Source organism: Chroicocephalus ridibundus, chromosome 6 (genome assembly GCF_963924245.1).
Source record: "Chroicocephalus ridibundus chromosome 6, bChrRid1.1, whole genome shotgun sequence".
NCBI classification, from domain to species: Eukaryota; Metazoa; Chordata; class Aves; order Charadriiformes; family Laridae; genus Chroicocephalus; species Chroicocephalus ridibundus.
The window spans coordinates 36,391,781-36,409,317 of NC_086289.1; the positions used below are offsets into that span (position 1 = coordinate 36,391,781).

The window sequence follows — 17,537 nt, forward strand, 5'->3', positions numbered from 1 at the left end:
GGAGTCATTAGTATGCTATAAGTGGCAGTGGCAAAATTTGCCAGCTAATGGTAGCAATATGTACATGGAAAGGAGAAAGTATACAAAGTAATGTTCTACTTGAGGTACAGGAAATCAGGCTTGTGGTTTCCTAAGAGCTTCTAAGGCCTTCTTTGAGAGCATCACTAAGAGTAATGCATCGTCTGATAAAAAGGCTCTGGGACAACAGACTGAAGCATAGAGCTACTTCATAACATTTGGACATTCACTGACAATTATTTTCTCCTTTAATACAATCTTGCCACTGATCTTTTCATTTATAGTGTGGGAGAAAACCCTGTTACCTTTTTAGCCTCTAATCTTATTTACAGGTTAAAGAGAACAGAGTCTGCTTCAGTGAACTGATTGAACTGGTGTTATACCAGGAAGAGACATGAGTAAGGTTTAAAATGCGTAGACTTAAAAACTAAGAACTATGTTTATCAGTGTAAAACATCTAAACCCTCATGTAATTTGCACTATAGTTTAAAGGGCTGAGGCAGATCTGTTACCTTCACTTGTTGGTCTCCTGCTTCTTTCTCTGGTTGCCCTCCGACAATATAATCCCACCCACTGCAAGTGAGAGTTTAATGTTGCTGCTTCTCAAGTGGATTTAATTCCATTGTTAACTTTTTTTAATGACAACAAATGAAACACTTCAAAGTCCTATTTTCAAAGCATGTCTTGTCAACTTTACTCTCAAATGTTAAGTAATATCCCATGTGTGTATTTCACCTCAAAGCAAACTTGTGCAAAAAACTATTTAAGGGATGGAAGGCTCTTCCTAAGTCATTGGAAAAGGGAAGTTACTGTTGCTCATCAACTATTGGACTACTTACTGCAGCCATTCCTGGCTGCAATTTCTGTTTCAAAGCATCTTAAGTGCTTTGCTGAGTCTGCTCTCCCTTCACCTCAGGTGATCCTACTGGCCCCCCGGCCCGTATCAGCCTGAATGCTTGTGCGCATAAAATCAGCTCTCATGGCCTCACGCGTGCCTTTGCTTCAGGCGGAAGGCTGCCTATTTCCCGCAGCGGCAAGGCACCCATGAGAAGTGCCTACAAACTACCCACACCGAGTCGTTTGTGTGGCGGGGGCAGAGGGTCCAACAGTGGAAGCCTGAGGAGACCGAAGGGAAGACCACGGTCAGCCAGGCCAAGCTGCAAGATGGCGGCCGGCAGGCCCCCCCCGCCCCGCGGCCGCCAAGATGGCGCCGGGGCCCCTCCCCTCTCCTCACGGCCTCTCCGCACGCGGCGGGGGCGGCCGGACGTCATCAGCGCGCGCCGCCGCCGTCGCGGGGAGCGGGGGGGGTGTTAGCGCCTGCGCGGTGCGGGCGGCGCTGGGTGCGGGAGGCTCGGAGGGGCCGGCGATGGCTCCGGCGAGGCGCCGATCAGGTACCGGCGGCGGGAGGGGCTCGGGCGGGGCGCGGAGGCCTCGGCGGCGCCTGGGGTGAAGGGTGAGGGGGAGCAGGGTGGGCGTGGGGCCCGCATTGTTGGCCGGGGGCGGCGGGAGGAGGAGGATGAGGAGGGGCGGGCGGCGGCCTGGTCGCGGCGGGGGGCGGGGAGGCGCCTGCTTCCCGCCCGGCCTGCCGCCACCGGGCCGGGAGGAAGGCCCGCCGCCCGCCCGCCGCCATCCCTCTTCCTTTCTCCGCTCCTCGGCCCCCGGGCCCGGTTAGAGCGGCGGGTATTTGAAGCTGCGCGCTAAAAAAAAACCAAAAAAACAAAAAAACAAAAACCAACCAACCAAAAAAAAAAGCTAAAACCAAGCCTATAAAAAAACCCCCACACAACTAAAAGTGGGGGCGTTAGGTGCGGGGTTAAAGTCGTTTTTAAAAGTAGCCGTTCCGGGGAAGGCGAGGCGGGGAGGCGGCGGAGGCCCGTCCGCGTTGGCGCGGGGAGCAGCGTGCCCTTGTGCAGGGAGAGGGAGCGGCGGCCTAGCCACAGCCCTAAAAAAAGAAATAATAGTGATAAAAAAACCCCACGAGTTGTTTCTCCTGCAGAGTCGCCTTTCCCTTAGTCTTCGTTGGAAACTCGGATAGATTTTTTTTGCGCGTAAATAGCGTCGGCCCCATTGTTAAGACGGGAAGGGTGGAGGTGGTGCTTTAGGAAGCTATAACAACTTGTCTCGCAACTTTTTTGTGTTTCCCGCTTCCCATGCATGTTGCCCACCAGGTTTAGGGGTGTTAAAGATTAATCTTTCAACACTTTTTTTTTTTTCTCCTTTCCTTTTTTTTTTTTCTTTTGACCCAGAATTAAAATAGCCTGATGGTATATGTTTCAAAGATTGTAGCTGCACTTTATTTTAATAGATTGCAGTTATAGAAGATAGACACCCGAGAGATTTTGCCTTTCGCCATGGCTCAGTTTGGAGGACAGAAGAATCCCCCTTGGGCTACTCAGTTTACAGCCACCGCAGTATCTCAGCCAGGTCAGTTTATGTATCACTTAATGTTTGAACCCTGACATCTAGTAGATTTGGAGATACCGTAGTTGCGTATGCAGTTGTGAGGCACCATGCTAACTAACTTATTTAAATTCTATTTAAATGGTTTAAGTTGAAGTTTTTCACACAATAGGCATTAAAGATCATTGCCTAATACTAGCTCTTGGTATGGGTTTTTTTTAAAGGGTGATAAATAGGTGAATTTTTGTTAATTCTCAGCAAACAAGGCATTAAGTTACTCGTATCCAAAGATCTGTAAATCAAATTACATTTCATCAAATTGCATTGCTCGAGATTAAATAATAACAGCGCTAATAAGGCATTACAGATTTTTTAAGCGCTGACTGAGTTTCATTTCCCAGGCAGCCTAAACCAATGCTTACAAAGTATTTTGCACTTACTAATATATTGCACATAGTCCACGTAGTGAAGAGATCTCTGAAATTTTGGGTGAGGAGGGGGTATATTTTATTTTGTTTTAATGCCAAGTTAGAACTCAAGCATCTCTGTGACCGAAGGTATCGCCCTGAAAATGATAGAGGGTTTCCTTTGATTTAGCGAAGAAGCCTTGTTTAATCACAGGCTCATGTATTTAAAAATGTAGCTGGCTAGATTTTCATGTTTCGCGTTGTTTTATAGCACAAAAGGTTTTGAGGCAAGAATGCAAAGCTTGCTGTGGAGTGGATCTTGGTGCTTCCATTTCCAATTCTGGGCTGCCTTTTTCTCTTCTTGAATACAAAGTGTTTCTTAAATATTGTATTTTTGTTCTCTGGTGTGAAAAGACTTCAACAAAGCTTTGGAACTTTGAGGAATCAGGATGTCAAAATGTGAGCACAGGCAGTAACCTCTGCTGAAGAGATGTCTTTCTAAAGAGTTGTATGTTTTTTGCAGTTGTCCTTTGCACCTTGCTCTAGTTTGATACGGAATTGAATGATGTACTTCCTTTGTCAGTGGCTTTATGTCTGGGAGCTTAGCAAAAGTTGGGAATGCCAGCCATTCTTTGGGAGTTGCATGTCTGGGGGAAAATGAAGAATCAATCTTTCTTCCTGATTCAGTTTTCTTTCCTGAAATGACTCCTCCATGTCTGTTTTTTCCTTTGGACGCTGGTCCAATCTGAGTCTTGGGAAAATGAGAAACACAAACTGCTTTTGGTTCTCGTGTCAGACTGGGCGATACCTTGGAGCTGTCAAAGGGTGGCAGCATCTGGGCTGGAGTGTTCTTGGTGCATTGTCTGATGTGACGGCTAGTGCGTCAAAAATAGTGGTGGAAAACTGAGGGCCAGGTCCACGTCCTGTTTCAGAGGGAAAGCTGCGTGAAACCTGCTGAAGGGGTGGAGCTGGTAGCCATCTTAGGCATCACTGAGCTAGGACCAGAAGGGGGCCCTGGAGAAGAGGTGGATGGAGAAAGGGCACTCGAAGCACACACCAACTTCTTATCCGTTTTCCTGTTCCTATGACTCTGCCTTTGGCTAGCCTACTTCTGAGCCTCCTTAAATTAAATCTAGTGCCAAATTTAATTGGGATAGGGCTAGTCAGCATCAGTTGCTGTGAGAGTTTTTTCATGTGCATGATGAGGACAGTGTCTCCAGGGATTTTTAGCTGTTCATCTGATCCACCAGCACCTGACTCAAAGATGAGAGCCATTAAGACTAACATTTGGTTCCACTTTTGCCTTCTTACTGTGCTAGTTCCACCTTCCTTCATGTTCTAGTGTCCTTCTTTGCACTGTAGTATCTTCTCTCCAGTATCTCTTGAAGGCATTTAGCTCCCTGTGTCCTTCTGTGCAGTTCTTTCCTATTCCTACTGCAATACACAATCTCTGTGTCTGTGTCTTCTTTCTTCCCTGTCTGTACTACTGAATCCAGTCCCTGGGGTTCTTCCACCCAGCTCCTGTTTTAGTACCTGTGCACATACTTTGTCCCCTGCTTTTTTTACCGTCAGTGCTGATTTATAGTACAGAGCACAGGAGACTTCTTTTAAAATGTATGCGGTGCCTTTGGGCCCTGCTGAGAGCTGAAGAACTGCAGCTAAATAGTCGCCTTTCATGCACATTTCAACATGAAGCTATGACTGTCCCGCCAGGTTGCTTGCCTGATGGAGAGAGATGCTGTCAGTGCTCAGGCATGCTGACTAGCATGTACTACTTCTCACCTGTAGCCACGTTCAAGAAGTTGTGTAGGTTGGCTTACCCTTGTGAAGCTCAATGTTCATAAACTGATTTAAAAGAACTACATTTACCAGATGATTGGCAAAAGGTGTTATATATACTTACGCATGCCAGCTGCTTTTATCCAAGTGTCAGGTTCCTTCTCCAAAGCATCAGGGTGCTTGGGTATGGGGGAAAGAGATCTGGATTTTCATAACATAAGCAACACAATGTATAGCTTTTTCCTAAGCTGATGTCAAACGTGGTGAGTAACGATGTTATAAACCCAGTTTGATAACTGCAAAAAGGTAATTTCAGGTTCGTAGGGGGTTGGTTGGTTGGTTTTATTTTTGGTGTTGCTGACTTGGATGCTGTCTTGGCCATCCCTGATGAAGAATAACTATATGAGTTAAGGTGTGACACTCTAAGTTAGTTGTAGAGTGACATGTAATGTTGCTGTGTAATGAAGGGTTCCTGGGATCCCTTTGGGATAGCTTACTAATTGCTGTCTGTGCCTGTGGTATTAGGAGAGAGACGGGTAATTCCAGGTGCCAGCAAAGATCTGTGTGTGAAGAGAGACTCCTACTTGTAACACGATGAAATTGTTTCTCTACTCCTTGTCTCATGGTTTTATGCATCACATGACTAAAACCAGAATAAAGTCCCTGCTGTGCTAGTTAAGCATTGTTAAAGCATAAGTTAAATCATGCCTAGTACAGAAAATTAAAGTTTTAAAAACGAAAATATTCCTAGATAGCACAGATTGCTGTTTGCAAGTACGCTTTATAGTTTTAACTTGCATAATGATGTGTGAGTTCCTGAAACGCCTGCAAAGGAGAATACCCTCCTATTCTCTCAGCTATTAATATTTGACGTGTCTTTGGTTTGTATCACAGCACTTGGCGTATGCGCTTTTCAGGGTTAAGGTTTCTGGTTGCATAATGAAGCCCCCTTTTATAGGACTGTAGTTAAGGGGAAGGCCCAGCTATGCCGTGTTCTGTCTGATTAGTGTTGTTGTCTTTGCTATATCCAGATTTCATTGCATTAGAGTGAAGAACAGGGCACCTGATGAAAGCAAAAGTCCCTGAAGCTCAGTGTCTTGCCATCGCTGGTGGCCCCTATGAGGTGACTAAAGAAAAGTTGTACGAATAGGACAAGCATGTAGTGGATCTCAGAGCCACTAAGAAATAGTGGTTGCACAATTTGCTGGCTTGCTGTAAGCAGATGTCCTGTGGTAAATATGCTGAACCTAGTTTCTATTGTATGCCTGTTAAAAGGATATCTTATATTATTTTTTTTGGAGTAGGTTGCATAGCATTTGTGTTGCAAGCATGTTAAGCCTGAAGAAACTTAAAAACCCAAGAACCCAAACTCACAATTTCTGACAACTGTGAAAAGTGTCCAAAGCCCTGGATAGGGTATTCCTTTACTTGTAATCCTAATAAATCTACATCACTTACCAAGCAGTTATACGTAGCTACATACTTTGAAGACGTTTCCCTAATCTAAAAGGGTCTCTGGAATGTAGAAGCAGCAAGAGGGACTACTTTTTGTTTGCCACAACAGAAATTTCTGTTACTTGGAAAGATGCTTGGACTGCAGCCTAGGACTCTAGTTTGTACCCAAGCCCTTACGGATGGTCGTGCTGTGCAGTATTTGGTGCGAGTGGAAGTTTTGTAGACTGCATTTGAAGGAAGGTGTCTCCATCACTGTACTTACTGAGATAATTACAAATCCTAAGAAGCTACTGTTTGTCACTGCAAATGCTTGTTGGCAGTAATAGTAATGAGGCAGTCAGATGTCAATTCCACACTTGGTCTGCAATTCATTCTCTGTCTCTTGTTTTTCTGTGTCTTTTTTTTTTCCTTTTTTCTTTTTTTTTTTTAAAAAAAAAACTAGTAATGCAAACACAGTCGCCTATTTAATTGGAGCCTGTTTGACCAGGATGAGTACATAGATGAAAGGTAGTCAAATTAAACTCCTGAAATTCTTCAGGGCAAATTGGTAGGAACAAGATACAGCTTTGAAAAACTTGTTACTACAGGTGTTAGGCTATGAGGGGATCTCATCAGTCTTTTGTCTTTGCCCTTTGTTAATAAGTTGATCTGCAGTGACATAGATGACATGATACCTAGTTAATATTAAATGCTCATAAAGTGATCGTAGAGATGGCAAAAAATCTTTTTTTTTTCTTAATGGACAAAATGGGACGAGAGTCTTTGGGTGGGCTGGGAATTGTTTGAGATAATTATGGTTTATGCTGGAAACAAAGTTGTCATAGTGGAAACTGAAGAGTGCAGTAACCCCAGGATCTGGTTTTGGGAGCAGGCATGGTAATATTTTTATGGGTATCCTTGGTACAAAAAGTAGGAGAGAACTTGTGAAACTTGCATGATGATGCTTCCCAGCTCTATCCCCTGGTGTTGGTGCAACATCAGAATAGAACATTAGACTGAATGCCAATAGCTAATGTAGTCAAACAGACTCGAAGATAATAGCATCAAGTGGATTTATGCACTAATAGGAATTTTTGCTCAGCATGTGGAAATAAGAGGAGAAAGATTAATGCATTGCTTATTTGCTTTGAGTGAGCCAGCAAAGTAATGCAGCCAAGGAAAGTGAAAGTTCTCCCAGGCTGCAGCAGCAAAGCATCTTCACTAGATGTAAAGGTCTGTTTAAGGTGTGTTACCTGAGGCATTGGTGAGGTTCTGGCTGAGAGCGTGCTTCTGGATGGTCAAAAATGCACATTCAAATTGGAGCTGATGGACAAGCAGGAGGATCAAGAGAATGGAAGGCCTGTCACAGGAGAAGCCTCAAATTTGGCTTGCTTGGCTTCTAAAGAAACCTAAATGCTGGAATTTTCCAGTGGAAAAAGTAATGTAATATGGGAAATACTGTAATTTTTGCTGTATTGTAGAATGCTTGGTTTCGCTATTAAAATAGTATTACTTCCTGCAATGCTTATGTGACAATATTTGATGGAGTTCATTGTGGTGGTGATTATTTTCACTGTTGTTTACATATTGCTTTCACGTTTCATTCCAAAATTGTAAGATGATCAGTGCCGCCACCAACTTGGTTTCTGAAGATTTTACTCTGCTGGAAAGAACTGTGTGGTAGAGGATCTGTTGAGTTGGTTACAGCATTTTTTGCGCATTCTATGGTGATGATCACCAAATACCAGCAATTTCTTACTGCATCCCTGGGTCGGGAATGACAGCTCCATTTTTGGACCAGTAGGAATTGTGTGGAGCACAAACTCTGCAGGAGGAATGCTGTAAATCTGTTCATCGTTTTGTTGTGCCTCTTTAATGGCTTTGTAAGAGAAAGGAACCCTGTTCAAGTTGAATGCTCTTCAGTTCTGAAGGTGGCTGGGTGACCTGTTTTTTTTGGTGATGTGTTTCCCGACCGAGTTTCTCTTTGGTTTTATTTAAATATGTGAACTAGACTGATAGCTTAATGAAGTGATATTTGATCATGCGGCTGCAGATAACTTTTTTAAAACCTCTGCCAAAGAGGGAGCAGGTTTCTAGATATGTTTGTGGTTCTTCACTCAGATTTGCGTTGTGCAGGGCTCTGTGTCCCTAGAAGTTCCATCTGTAAGGCTTAAGCGTACCTTGCTTGGAATGATCGCATGCATAAGGATCATAGCATGTAGATGGATGGCCGCTCCTCATGATTTGCTTAATCTTCTGCAGTGAATTAAAAGCTGGTATAACAACAAGATAAACTAATCTTTCCTTCCTGGCAGTTTGAGTCTCAGCAGCACAAATCCTTCCTAGTAAGAGCCGGAGAGAGCTCGACTTTGGTCCCTTTATATGTGGGGACCGATTAAACTCCCTGTTGTTAGGAGGCTGTTCCTTCTCTACCAGCCCCGACATCTCCAAATCCAGCTCACTGGGGGACAAAGGCAGTACTGAGTGAAGCAAAGCCTTGTGCATTTTCAAAGGACACGTTCCGTAAGCCTCTGTGTCATAGCTGCTATTACAGTAAAGATTTGTCTTGCGCTCAGATAGAATGAAACGTATTAGTTAATGTACAGAACAGAACGACAGTCTTCATCTGGCTCATACAAATCCCGAAATGCGTTCAAGAAAGAATACAGTGTGTTTATGTGTTGGGATGGGCGCAGATGAGGAGGAGGGCAGCTACTAGAGCTATAAAATCATGAGCAACTTGAGAGAAGGAAATTAAGTGGTGTCTGTGCCTCTGCTGTGGTGTAGTATTAGTAAACGAATTTAGAAGAGAAGCTTCTAGTGAATGTCATCCTTTATCTTGAATTTTGGAATTGGATTGGCCTACTTCCCGAGCTTGACTCGGGAGTGAGGCATCACGTGCTGTGTCTAGTATAAGTGTCAGAAACCTCAGCTGTTTGAAGCTGCTCTTAGTGCTTACTGTGCATGTTCTCTTTTCAGCTGCTCTCGGTGTACAGCAGCCATCGCTGCTTGGAGCCTCTCCTACAATATACACCCAGCAGACGGCGTTGGCGGCAGCAGGCCTAACTACACAAACACCAACAAACTATCAGCTCACTCAGACAGCTGCTTTACAGCAGCAAGCTGCAGCTGCAGCAGCTGCCTTACAGCAGGTAAAGAAAAAAGAGCATTTGGTGTTGACTATATGAACATTAACTATATAAAGCAGTGGCTTTGTAAAGGTAAAGCATCCAGGAAAAAAGCACAATGGGAAATGGAGAACATTGCAGTATAAACCTGTTTAAAAAATAGTGGGATTTTAGGTCTGCGGCTATCAATAGCTGTATTAATCTGTGAAGGTGAGAATTTTGGCTATGGAGGTGTTGACTTTTAGGTATGGAAAGCCTTTTGGGAAAAGGAGTTTTGCTGCACCTAAACTGAGAATCTCAAGTTTCAAGTATCTTCCATCGCTATATGTATCCTTAATAGCATTTTGCATGATTTCATACTGTTCCCTAGGTACTGTATATGTGTCAAGCTTAACAAAAATTGCTGATTTTAGCTAGAAAGAGTAATCAGAGTCCACTTAAAGGCTAAGATTATTTGTTATGAAAGTAATATGTTGATACTATTAGTTATGTCTTGTATTAGAATTGTTAAATGTGTCTAAAACCTGCTTAGCAAATAACTTGTATTTTTATATTATTGAGGTAATAATACTTTCTGTTTATGAGATATTTTGCTTTTATCTGTTTCAGCAATATTCACAACCTCAGCAGACTCTCTATAGTGTACAGCAACAGGTTTGTCTGATTCTTACTGTGTACATCACAAATACCTTTAAAAATAATGTTGGTTGTGTGTCTTGTAGGATTTGTCTCCGAAATCATCTTTGTATGGGAAGTTGTTAAGGAAACTAAGTAATGTTTTTTGTAGTGAAAGAGAGCTTGAAGTTCCTAAACTTGGAGAGACGTATCCAGAATGGAAGCCTGCCTACCTTCATTCAAAAAGGAAATTTAAAAAGATACACTATTCACGTGTACACACTTCCTGCTAAACTTTGCTCTAAACAGGGCCATGTATTTTAACTGCTGGAAAGATGCTGTCCAAAAAAAGTTCCCTTTTATGTTTTAAGATCTTTGAACTTAACAGGATTTTGAAAAAGAATAAAAAGACATGGAAATTACAGGCCTAAGCTTCTCCAGCTGCCAAAACTTTTTTTGGTATTGCTATTAACTTTCAGTTACAAAACACCCAACATTTCTGCTTACGGAATAAACCTGGATTATACAATCTTAAAATTAACCACATGAGTACAATTTTATGCATATGCAAACTGCTGAAATGACCAAACCTCAAAGGACTATTTACTGCCTCAGACTAAGCAAAAACTCTTACTTGTAAAGAGGAGATAAAATTGTACAATTTCCTTAAGCATATAAAATTAATTTATAACTTTATTTATTTTAAGTTGCAGCAACCTCAGCAGACCCTTTTAACTCAGGTTAGTTTGGTTTTATTGTTTGGTCTTCATCCCCAAACGCAGATAATGCAAGAGTGCAAATTTGTGACATCTTGGGTAGTTTAATCTGTAAAATGAACTAATACGAATGGACATTTTATTGGTACAGGTTTACTTTATCCAGATGTTAAAATATGCATAGCCTTGGTTTCAAAAATTAATGGCAACCACTTTTCCTTAATCTCGAAGGGAATATGTGTGTTGATTACTCTTTTTTTTTTTGGTTTGAACTTCAAGTGTTCAGGGATTTTGCAGTAAGTAACAAACCAGGAAAATTTTGTCTCTCTCCTTTGAGAAGGGATTTAACTTTCTGTGTTAACATTATTGCAGTATGTGTACAGAGGGGTTTAAAAAGAATCCTGCTGAGCTTGACAGGTTTAAAATGTGCAACCATTTAACACACTGTAAGTTGCTCTAGTTCCACTTTCACGTAACCTTTTAAACATGTTTGTAAAAAAAAAAAAAAAAAAAAAAAAAAAAAAGTAAAAATAGGTTACTTAATTTCATTATCTCACTGTGTTCTGCTTTTGTAAGAAGGCAAGCATATGAATTGTTGAGTAAAGGAAGGGCTGGTGTTAGCCTCAACCTTTACTGATTTCTGACACTACAGTTGGGACATAAATGGAGAACAATCTCTAAGCATGTATTTCTGGCTAAGCTAGGAACTTACCTCCTCTTCAGGCCCACCCTACAGGTTACCTGTAAACAATAATGCAGTCTTCAGTTTTTTTCTAGACAATGCGCATATTTTGGGGAAGTTGACTTTTTTGAAAGAAAAGGATAAGCAAAGCCAGTCTTCATTCAAAGTAATCTAAACAAACAAAAACACCAAACAACTTCCACTTTTTGAGAACCTCTATTCAGAATAATTGCTTTAGAGACGTTTTAAACTCCCATCTGCGTGGGTAAAGGAAGTGTTCCTTGCAGGTATGTCAGCCGGTTGTAAGATTTATAGTTTGTTTTATTTTGCTTACAGCCAGCTGTTGCGCTACCTACCAGTCTTAGCCTGTCTACTCCTCAGCCGGCAGCCCAGATAACTGTTTCTTATCCAGCACCCCGCTCAAGTCAGCAGCAAACCCAACCACAAAAGCAGCGTGTCTTCACTGGGGTGGTTACTAAACTACATGATACCTTTGGTTTTGTGGATGAAGATGTCTTTTTTCAACTTAGGTAAGATGTAAATACTTGCCCACGGATGTACTCTGTGATACCCTCACTAAGTAAAAGGTTTAGATTATTGCATTCTAATTCTGCGACTCCATTGGTAGTGTCTGCAGTTAGTATGTTTTTCTGTCAGCGCTGAAAGTCAGGTGGTCAAATAAGTCAATAGACACTATATCTGAGTTCCTTTATGTGAATTTTTGAGTTTTCTTAATGCAAAACCCAAAGCTGTGAGACTCAGAAGGTATTAAACGCCTTATAATACGAAATTATAGAATTTGTGGGTGACTAAATGCATATAACTTGCTATCTGCTTATTTTAACTCAGTGCTTTTTAGGGAACTTCTGCTTTTGGGCCAAAGATGGCAATTAAATTCCTGTGCATACTCCGAATTGAAGCAGGTAGTACTTTCACTGATGTGGGGGGTAGATGCTGTTCCTATAAGCTTTTTTTGGATGAATTTTATCTGCTTTCTCTCAACTGTAAATGTAACTTGCAAATGTAAGACTAGCTAAATAAGACTCTCGCAATATTTTTTCTGTAATGTTTGCAGTGCTGTTAAAGGAAAGACACCTCAGGTGGGTGACAGAGTTTTGGTAGAAGCCACTTACAATCCTAATATGCCATTCAAATGGAATGCACAAAGGATCCAGACACTTCCAAATCAGGTATATGGGTTTACCCAGTGTGGCTTGTATGGACGGCTTCTGGTTTGGGCTCACTCACAACTCATTTTTTCTTCTGCTGTTAGAACCAGACGCAAGCTCAGCCGTTACTGAAGACACCTCCGGCCGTTCTTCAGCCCATTGCACAGCAGACTGCATTCAGTGTTCAGGCGCAGCCGCAGCCGCAGTCCTTGCTTCAGGCACAGATATCTGCAGCTTCTATCACACCATTGCTTCAGACACAGCCTCAGCCATTGCTGCAGCAGCCACAGCAGAAAGGTGCTCCCTCAGTGCACAAAGTTTGTTATAGTCCTTCTGGTGCTTAGTGGTGTGATTATTACTTTTTTTTTATTACTCAGAAGACCAAAGTAGTTGAAATAACACAGAAAGGACCCTATAGAGTTTTCAGTTTGAATATGCATCTTCCTGCAGCTATGTGCAAGGCACATGGCCTGCAGTAGCTCAAGAATCACCTGGTTAGTGAAATCCCCATGGACTCCTGTTCATATTAAGATTTCATAATCTGAAACCAAATTCAGTGTAGTTCTTATTCTGACACTTTCACAGACAAGTTGGGTAGTTAAAAGTATTAATGGCAATGAAGTTCTTCAGCATCTTCTGGAGTGTTCAACAAGATCAGGTTTCACAAAGCTGTATTGTTAAAACTATTATTTCTGTATTTGTGTTTTATTAATTTCAGTTAGCCAAGTTGGCATTTGGGAGAAGAAGCACTGCTGAACATGGCAGACCTAAAACAAAGGTGGTTGTGGGGTCACTTGAACTTTTGAGTGTCTGAAGAATCAGTAATGGGATTGATAATAATATAAAATTCAGACTTGTTTTACCCACAGTAAAAGCAAGGGGAGAAGATGTGAAGCTGACACTTAAGCAGACTGTTTTGGATCAATGCTTATTACAATTTAATTAGTCCTAGGTGTTTATTGGTGTTTAGTAATGTTTGTTTCATTTACAGATCAGTTGGTTAAATATCTTGAGACATCAAAAGTATGTGCTGGGGGATTGATGCAGTAGTATAAAAAATAGATTTAAGGATAATTTTTCAGGAAGCTGATTGTTTTTACCTATGAATAGCCTCAAAAATAAGTTTTAGGTTTTCTTTAATTCAATAAGTAGGTAGTATATTTATCTTACAACAAATTACTTTTCCAAGAAAAGGCTTAGCTATTTACTGTGATAGATTCTATGTGCTTAGATTATATTAGCTTCCATCTGAAGAAGATGCTTTTAGACCAGTTTCGCTTACTAGAGTCTCAGTTTGCATCAGTGAAGAAGAGCGTCGGTCTCAAGTTTCTTGGGGTGGGTGTTATTAATAAATAGATTTATTTGACTCGAGTTAATTTAGAAAAGGTACACAAGTGGAACAACTGCAAAGCAGCAGTGTTTGTAAGGTGTAGATAGTTGCCCCCTATTACATACTGATCTTGTAAATTGTTGTTTCAGGTGGTTTGTTACAGCCCCCTGTTCGTCTAGTTTCACAGCCTCAACCAGCTCGAAGATTAGACCCACCATCCAGATTTTCTGGGAGGAATGACAGAGGAGGAGATCCTATGCCAAACCGAAAAGATGACAGGAGGTATGTTGTAGAAGGCTAGACTATAATCAAAGCATTCTGTAAAGACCGGTCCTCAAACAAAGCTGAGCTGCTTGCTCCAGAGTGAGCGAGTGACATGCACAAGTGGCTTCACTGTTAGATACTCATGAAGAGTTCTTGTCTATCTGAAATGAAGGAATTGCATAATCAGCCCCTCTTGTAAAGAGACGGTACTGAAACAAACTGAGCAATGTCTCCTCTCCTTTTTGCGAGTCATCTCTGACAGATCTTGCTTCTGTCGTGCTAGAAACCATCTTGTGTTACCAGCTTGCAAAAATATTTGTATCTTGTATGCATTTTTTTTAAGTCGTGAAAGAGAACGAGAGAGACGTAGATCTCGGGAAAGATCACCCCAGAGAAAACGCTCCAGAGAGAGATCACCTAGACGAGAGAGGGAGAGGTCGCCTCGAAGACCACGACGTGTTGTTCCTCGTTACACAGTTCAGTTTTCCAAGTTTTCACTGGACTGGTATGTTTATAGTGCCAGATGTTTACCTACGTCTCACTTCAGTTGTGGGCACAGGCTACTGTGAGCCATGTCAACATACGTGTGTGTAGCGAGTGTTACATGATGATCTTAACTTTAAAGAAAGATCAAATATGTAATGGCGAACTTTGTATGATAAATTTTTCCAGGTTCTTTTTTATTTTTGAATGCTGTTGCAAAATACCTTTATAACCCTATTTAATAAATATTCCCTAATATGTAGACACCTTAATCAGAAGTGGTTTTAGTAGTTATTTGTTTTTAAACTTGACATTCTAGCTTAAATATATTGCTCTTTAAATTTTATATATATAGTATTAAATATACAGTGGTTGTATTTCCAATTAATATACCTCTTAATTATGTGCTTTATTAATGGTTCTCTTATTGCTGTATCTTTCAAATAATGTTGTTTGTTTCAGCCGTAGCTGTGATATGATGGAGCTGAGGAGGCGTTACCAGAACTTGTATATCCCGAGTGATTTCTTTGATGCTCAGTTTACATGGGTGGATGCTTTTCCTATGTCTAGACCATTTCAGCTGGGAAACTACTGTAATTTCTACGTAATGCATAGAGAAGTAGATCCTATAGATAAAAACGCCGCTGTCCTTGATCCACCTGATGCTGATCATCTATACAGTGCAAAGGTTTGTATGGGTTTCCAGTATTACGACTATTCATTAGAAATTTTTTTTTTTACTAATAGGGTGAAAACTGAACTGAAAATATTCTACAGTGATTTGAACAAAACCCACATTTTAAATTTTTCAGTAAAGAGCTAGTATGTAGAGCTTGAAGACTCATGACTGAAATACAGTTTGTTTTTCTGTTACTAGAGCTGTCCCAAATATTGTTTTGTGTTGTGTTTTTTTTTGTTTTTTTTTTTTTTTTTACTGAGGTCTTTTTAATTCTCTGCGCTCAGTTGCACTGATCTGATTGTAGGAAAGAAATCCAGCTCCTGCAAGATTTCTGAAGGTGTTTCTTAGGCAATTCGTTCTGAATAGTTAGTGGAGCCTTTTTTTTTTTTTTTTTGCCTTCAAGGGCCCTTTCTGTGCAGTTTGTGCTCTTCCATTTAGTGATATTTTCTTTCTTTCTTTCAGATTCATCTCAGTATTTATTATTTTGTCAAGAGTAGATTGAGCATTTGGGGATCATCTGAATGTCAAAAAATGCTGCATCAAGGGCTGTAATGATATAGAAAAGACCTCACTGTCAAAACAAACAGGTCTGAGGTTTCTAGGTCAATCTGTTTTCAAAGTATTTTGTGTTAAAGATAGGTTTAGAAGCAAAACTAGGAATGTACTCAGTGTGCTTCTTGGTATAGGGTGTTTGGCATGTAGTGGTAACAAGGGAAGCATATTGCTTTTATGTGCTTTTGGATTTATTTTTTTTTTAATAAGATCATATATTGCATCCATATGGGAGAGACGGAAATGTGTCCTTGGCAGACATTTTAACACTCAGATCTACAATTTTATTTTACCTTTACTTTTTCTGATTATTTTTTTTTTGTGTGTGACATGAAGGGGAAAGTGCTGGTGTGTAGGTGTTTGCAAGTTGTGGTCATTGTTTAGGAGTTTTAGTGGGAGACCTTCACAAGACTGATCTGACTTACACAACAGGTGATGTTGATGGCTAGTCCTAGTATGGAAGATCTCTATCACAAGTCATGTGCTCTGGCTGAAGATCCCCAAGAACTTCGTGAAGGATTTCAGCATCCTGCTAGACTTGTTAAGGTAAATATGTTTCAATGCCAGACACTTTGGGCAGCAAAGGTTGGTTATAGAGCTTTAAAATATTTGTTGATAAGGGGGAAGTTTGTAGGAAGCTAAATAATGGTTTCATTTTTCCTCTGAAGAGACTTTATATGTCAATTCTTTTTCCAGTTTATAGAAGCTCCATCTTCACTGTTTTCATATTAGCTGCTTTCTTCAACTTAGTCAAACTCAAACAGTAAATGTTTGGAGAAACCTATGTTAATTATATAAAAATCAGCTTCATTAGCTTTTTTTTTTTTTTTACAAGCACTTAGACTTTTTTTTTAAGGGCTCAACTGCGAGGAGAATACAAATGAAGCAACAGTTAAGTAACGATTGTAATAAAACTATTGTTAAATGGAACAACCTGTAAGTGCTACAGTATTTCAGGACAAGGAGTTGTTTTCCAATTAAACCCCATCATCTTAAAGCAAATGGGAGTGCTTCGATTTTTAGATATAGTGCTCTTGTGGTCTTATCTTTTGTAGCTTTGCTTTATCACTTTTAAGCAGGAACATCTACAAATGTGTATCGCAATTAAAACACCATTTAAATTAGTATCTGTTTGTCTCCTGTGTTAGAAAGCTTTTAATTGCGAAGGAACAAGCCCATACCAATAAAGAAACATGATGGAAAGTCTTGCAAACAAGAATGAGTGATGATGTTTTAAACCTATTCCATTTCTGAAATACGCTGTGGAAAAAAAAATAACTGAACTCTTTCTTGACTGACTTTCATTTTCAGACTTCAAAATAATGTGACAGTTAACTCATGGATTTCTCTGTGTGTGCTATGAAATAGTCTTTGCGCTTTGGCAAAATGGCTCTTTACCCCTAGTAGGGGAACATTCAGAAGACTCTTTTTGTCTAGTTTTTAGTGGGTATGAAAGGCAAAGATGAAGCTATGGCTATTGGAGGACACTGGTCCCCATCACTGGACGGACCTGATCCAGAAAAGGACCCTTCCGTGCTGATAAAGACGGCTATTCGTTGTTGCAAGGCTCTTACAGGGATTGACTTAAGTGTGTGCACACAATGGTAAGTACTGTACTGCAAAGCAAAGTACACTGTAGAAACACTTGTCTGTTGCCAGAAGTTTAAAAAAAAAGATGGAAAAACCTCTTTTTCTTTGTCGGCCACTCTTGGTAGTGCAGGTAAACTACTCAAAGGATGTTCTGTTTTGTTGTAAGTTTGATGGGTGCCAACTGTGCTGAATACTACATTAAGAATTTATTTTGACTTGTTATGCTGTAATTTTTTTAATGAATGTGTGTTGAAAATATTTTTCATTTTGTGCATAGCTGGAGAAGATCGT

At 40.7% G+C, this 17,537-nt stretch overlaps 1 protein-coding gene and 1 non-coding gene across 2 annotated transcripts in view; both read left to right on the forward strand.

The window, feature by feature from the left end:
- The first annotated feature begins 1,291 nt into the window (after positions 1 to 1,291).
- Positions 1,292 to 17,537, forward strand: part of CCAR1 (cell division cycle and apoptosis regulator 1) — a 29,797-nt gene continuing 13,551 nt past the window's right edge. Inside the window, exons 1-13 of the mRNA XM_063337604.1 lie at positions 1,292 to 1,409; positions 2,324 to 2,442; positions 9,018 to 9,190; positions 9,776 to 9,820; positions 10,489 to 10,521; positions 11,516 to 11,709; positions 12,255 to 12,369; positions 12,453 to 12,645; positions 13,828 to 13,960; positions 14,286 to 14,447; positions 14,888 to 15,113; positions 16,089 to 16,202; positions 17,094 to 17,260. Of these exons, the coding sequence (XP_063193674.1) occupies positions 2,370 to 2,442; positions 9,018 to 9,190; positions 9,776 to 9,820; positions 10,489 to 10,521; positions 11,516 to 11,709; positions 12,255 to 12,369; positions 12,453 to 12,645; positions 13,828 to 13,960; positions 14,286 to 14,447; positions 14,888 to 15,113; positions 16,089 to 16,202; positions 17,094 to 17,260 (1,628 nt within the window). The 5' untranslated portion in view covers positions 1,292 to 1,409; positions 2,324 to 2,369. The remainder of the gene's footprint in view (positions 1,410 to 2,323; positions 2,443 to 9,017; positions 9,191 to 9,775; positions 9,821 to 10,488; positions 10,522 to 11,515; positions 11,710 to 12,254; positions 12,370 to 12,452; positions 12,646 to 13,827; positions 13,961 to 14,285; positions 14,448 to 14,887; positions 15,114 to 16,088; positions 16,203 to 17,093; positions 17,261 to 17,537) is intronic.
- On the forward strand, positions 16,877 to 16,942 carry LOC134518066 (small nucleolar RNA SNORD98). The gene has a single exon (XR_010071860.1). It is a non-coding gene; the product is annotated as a small nucleolar RNA SNORD98 (small nucleolar RNA).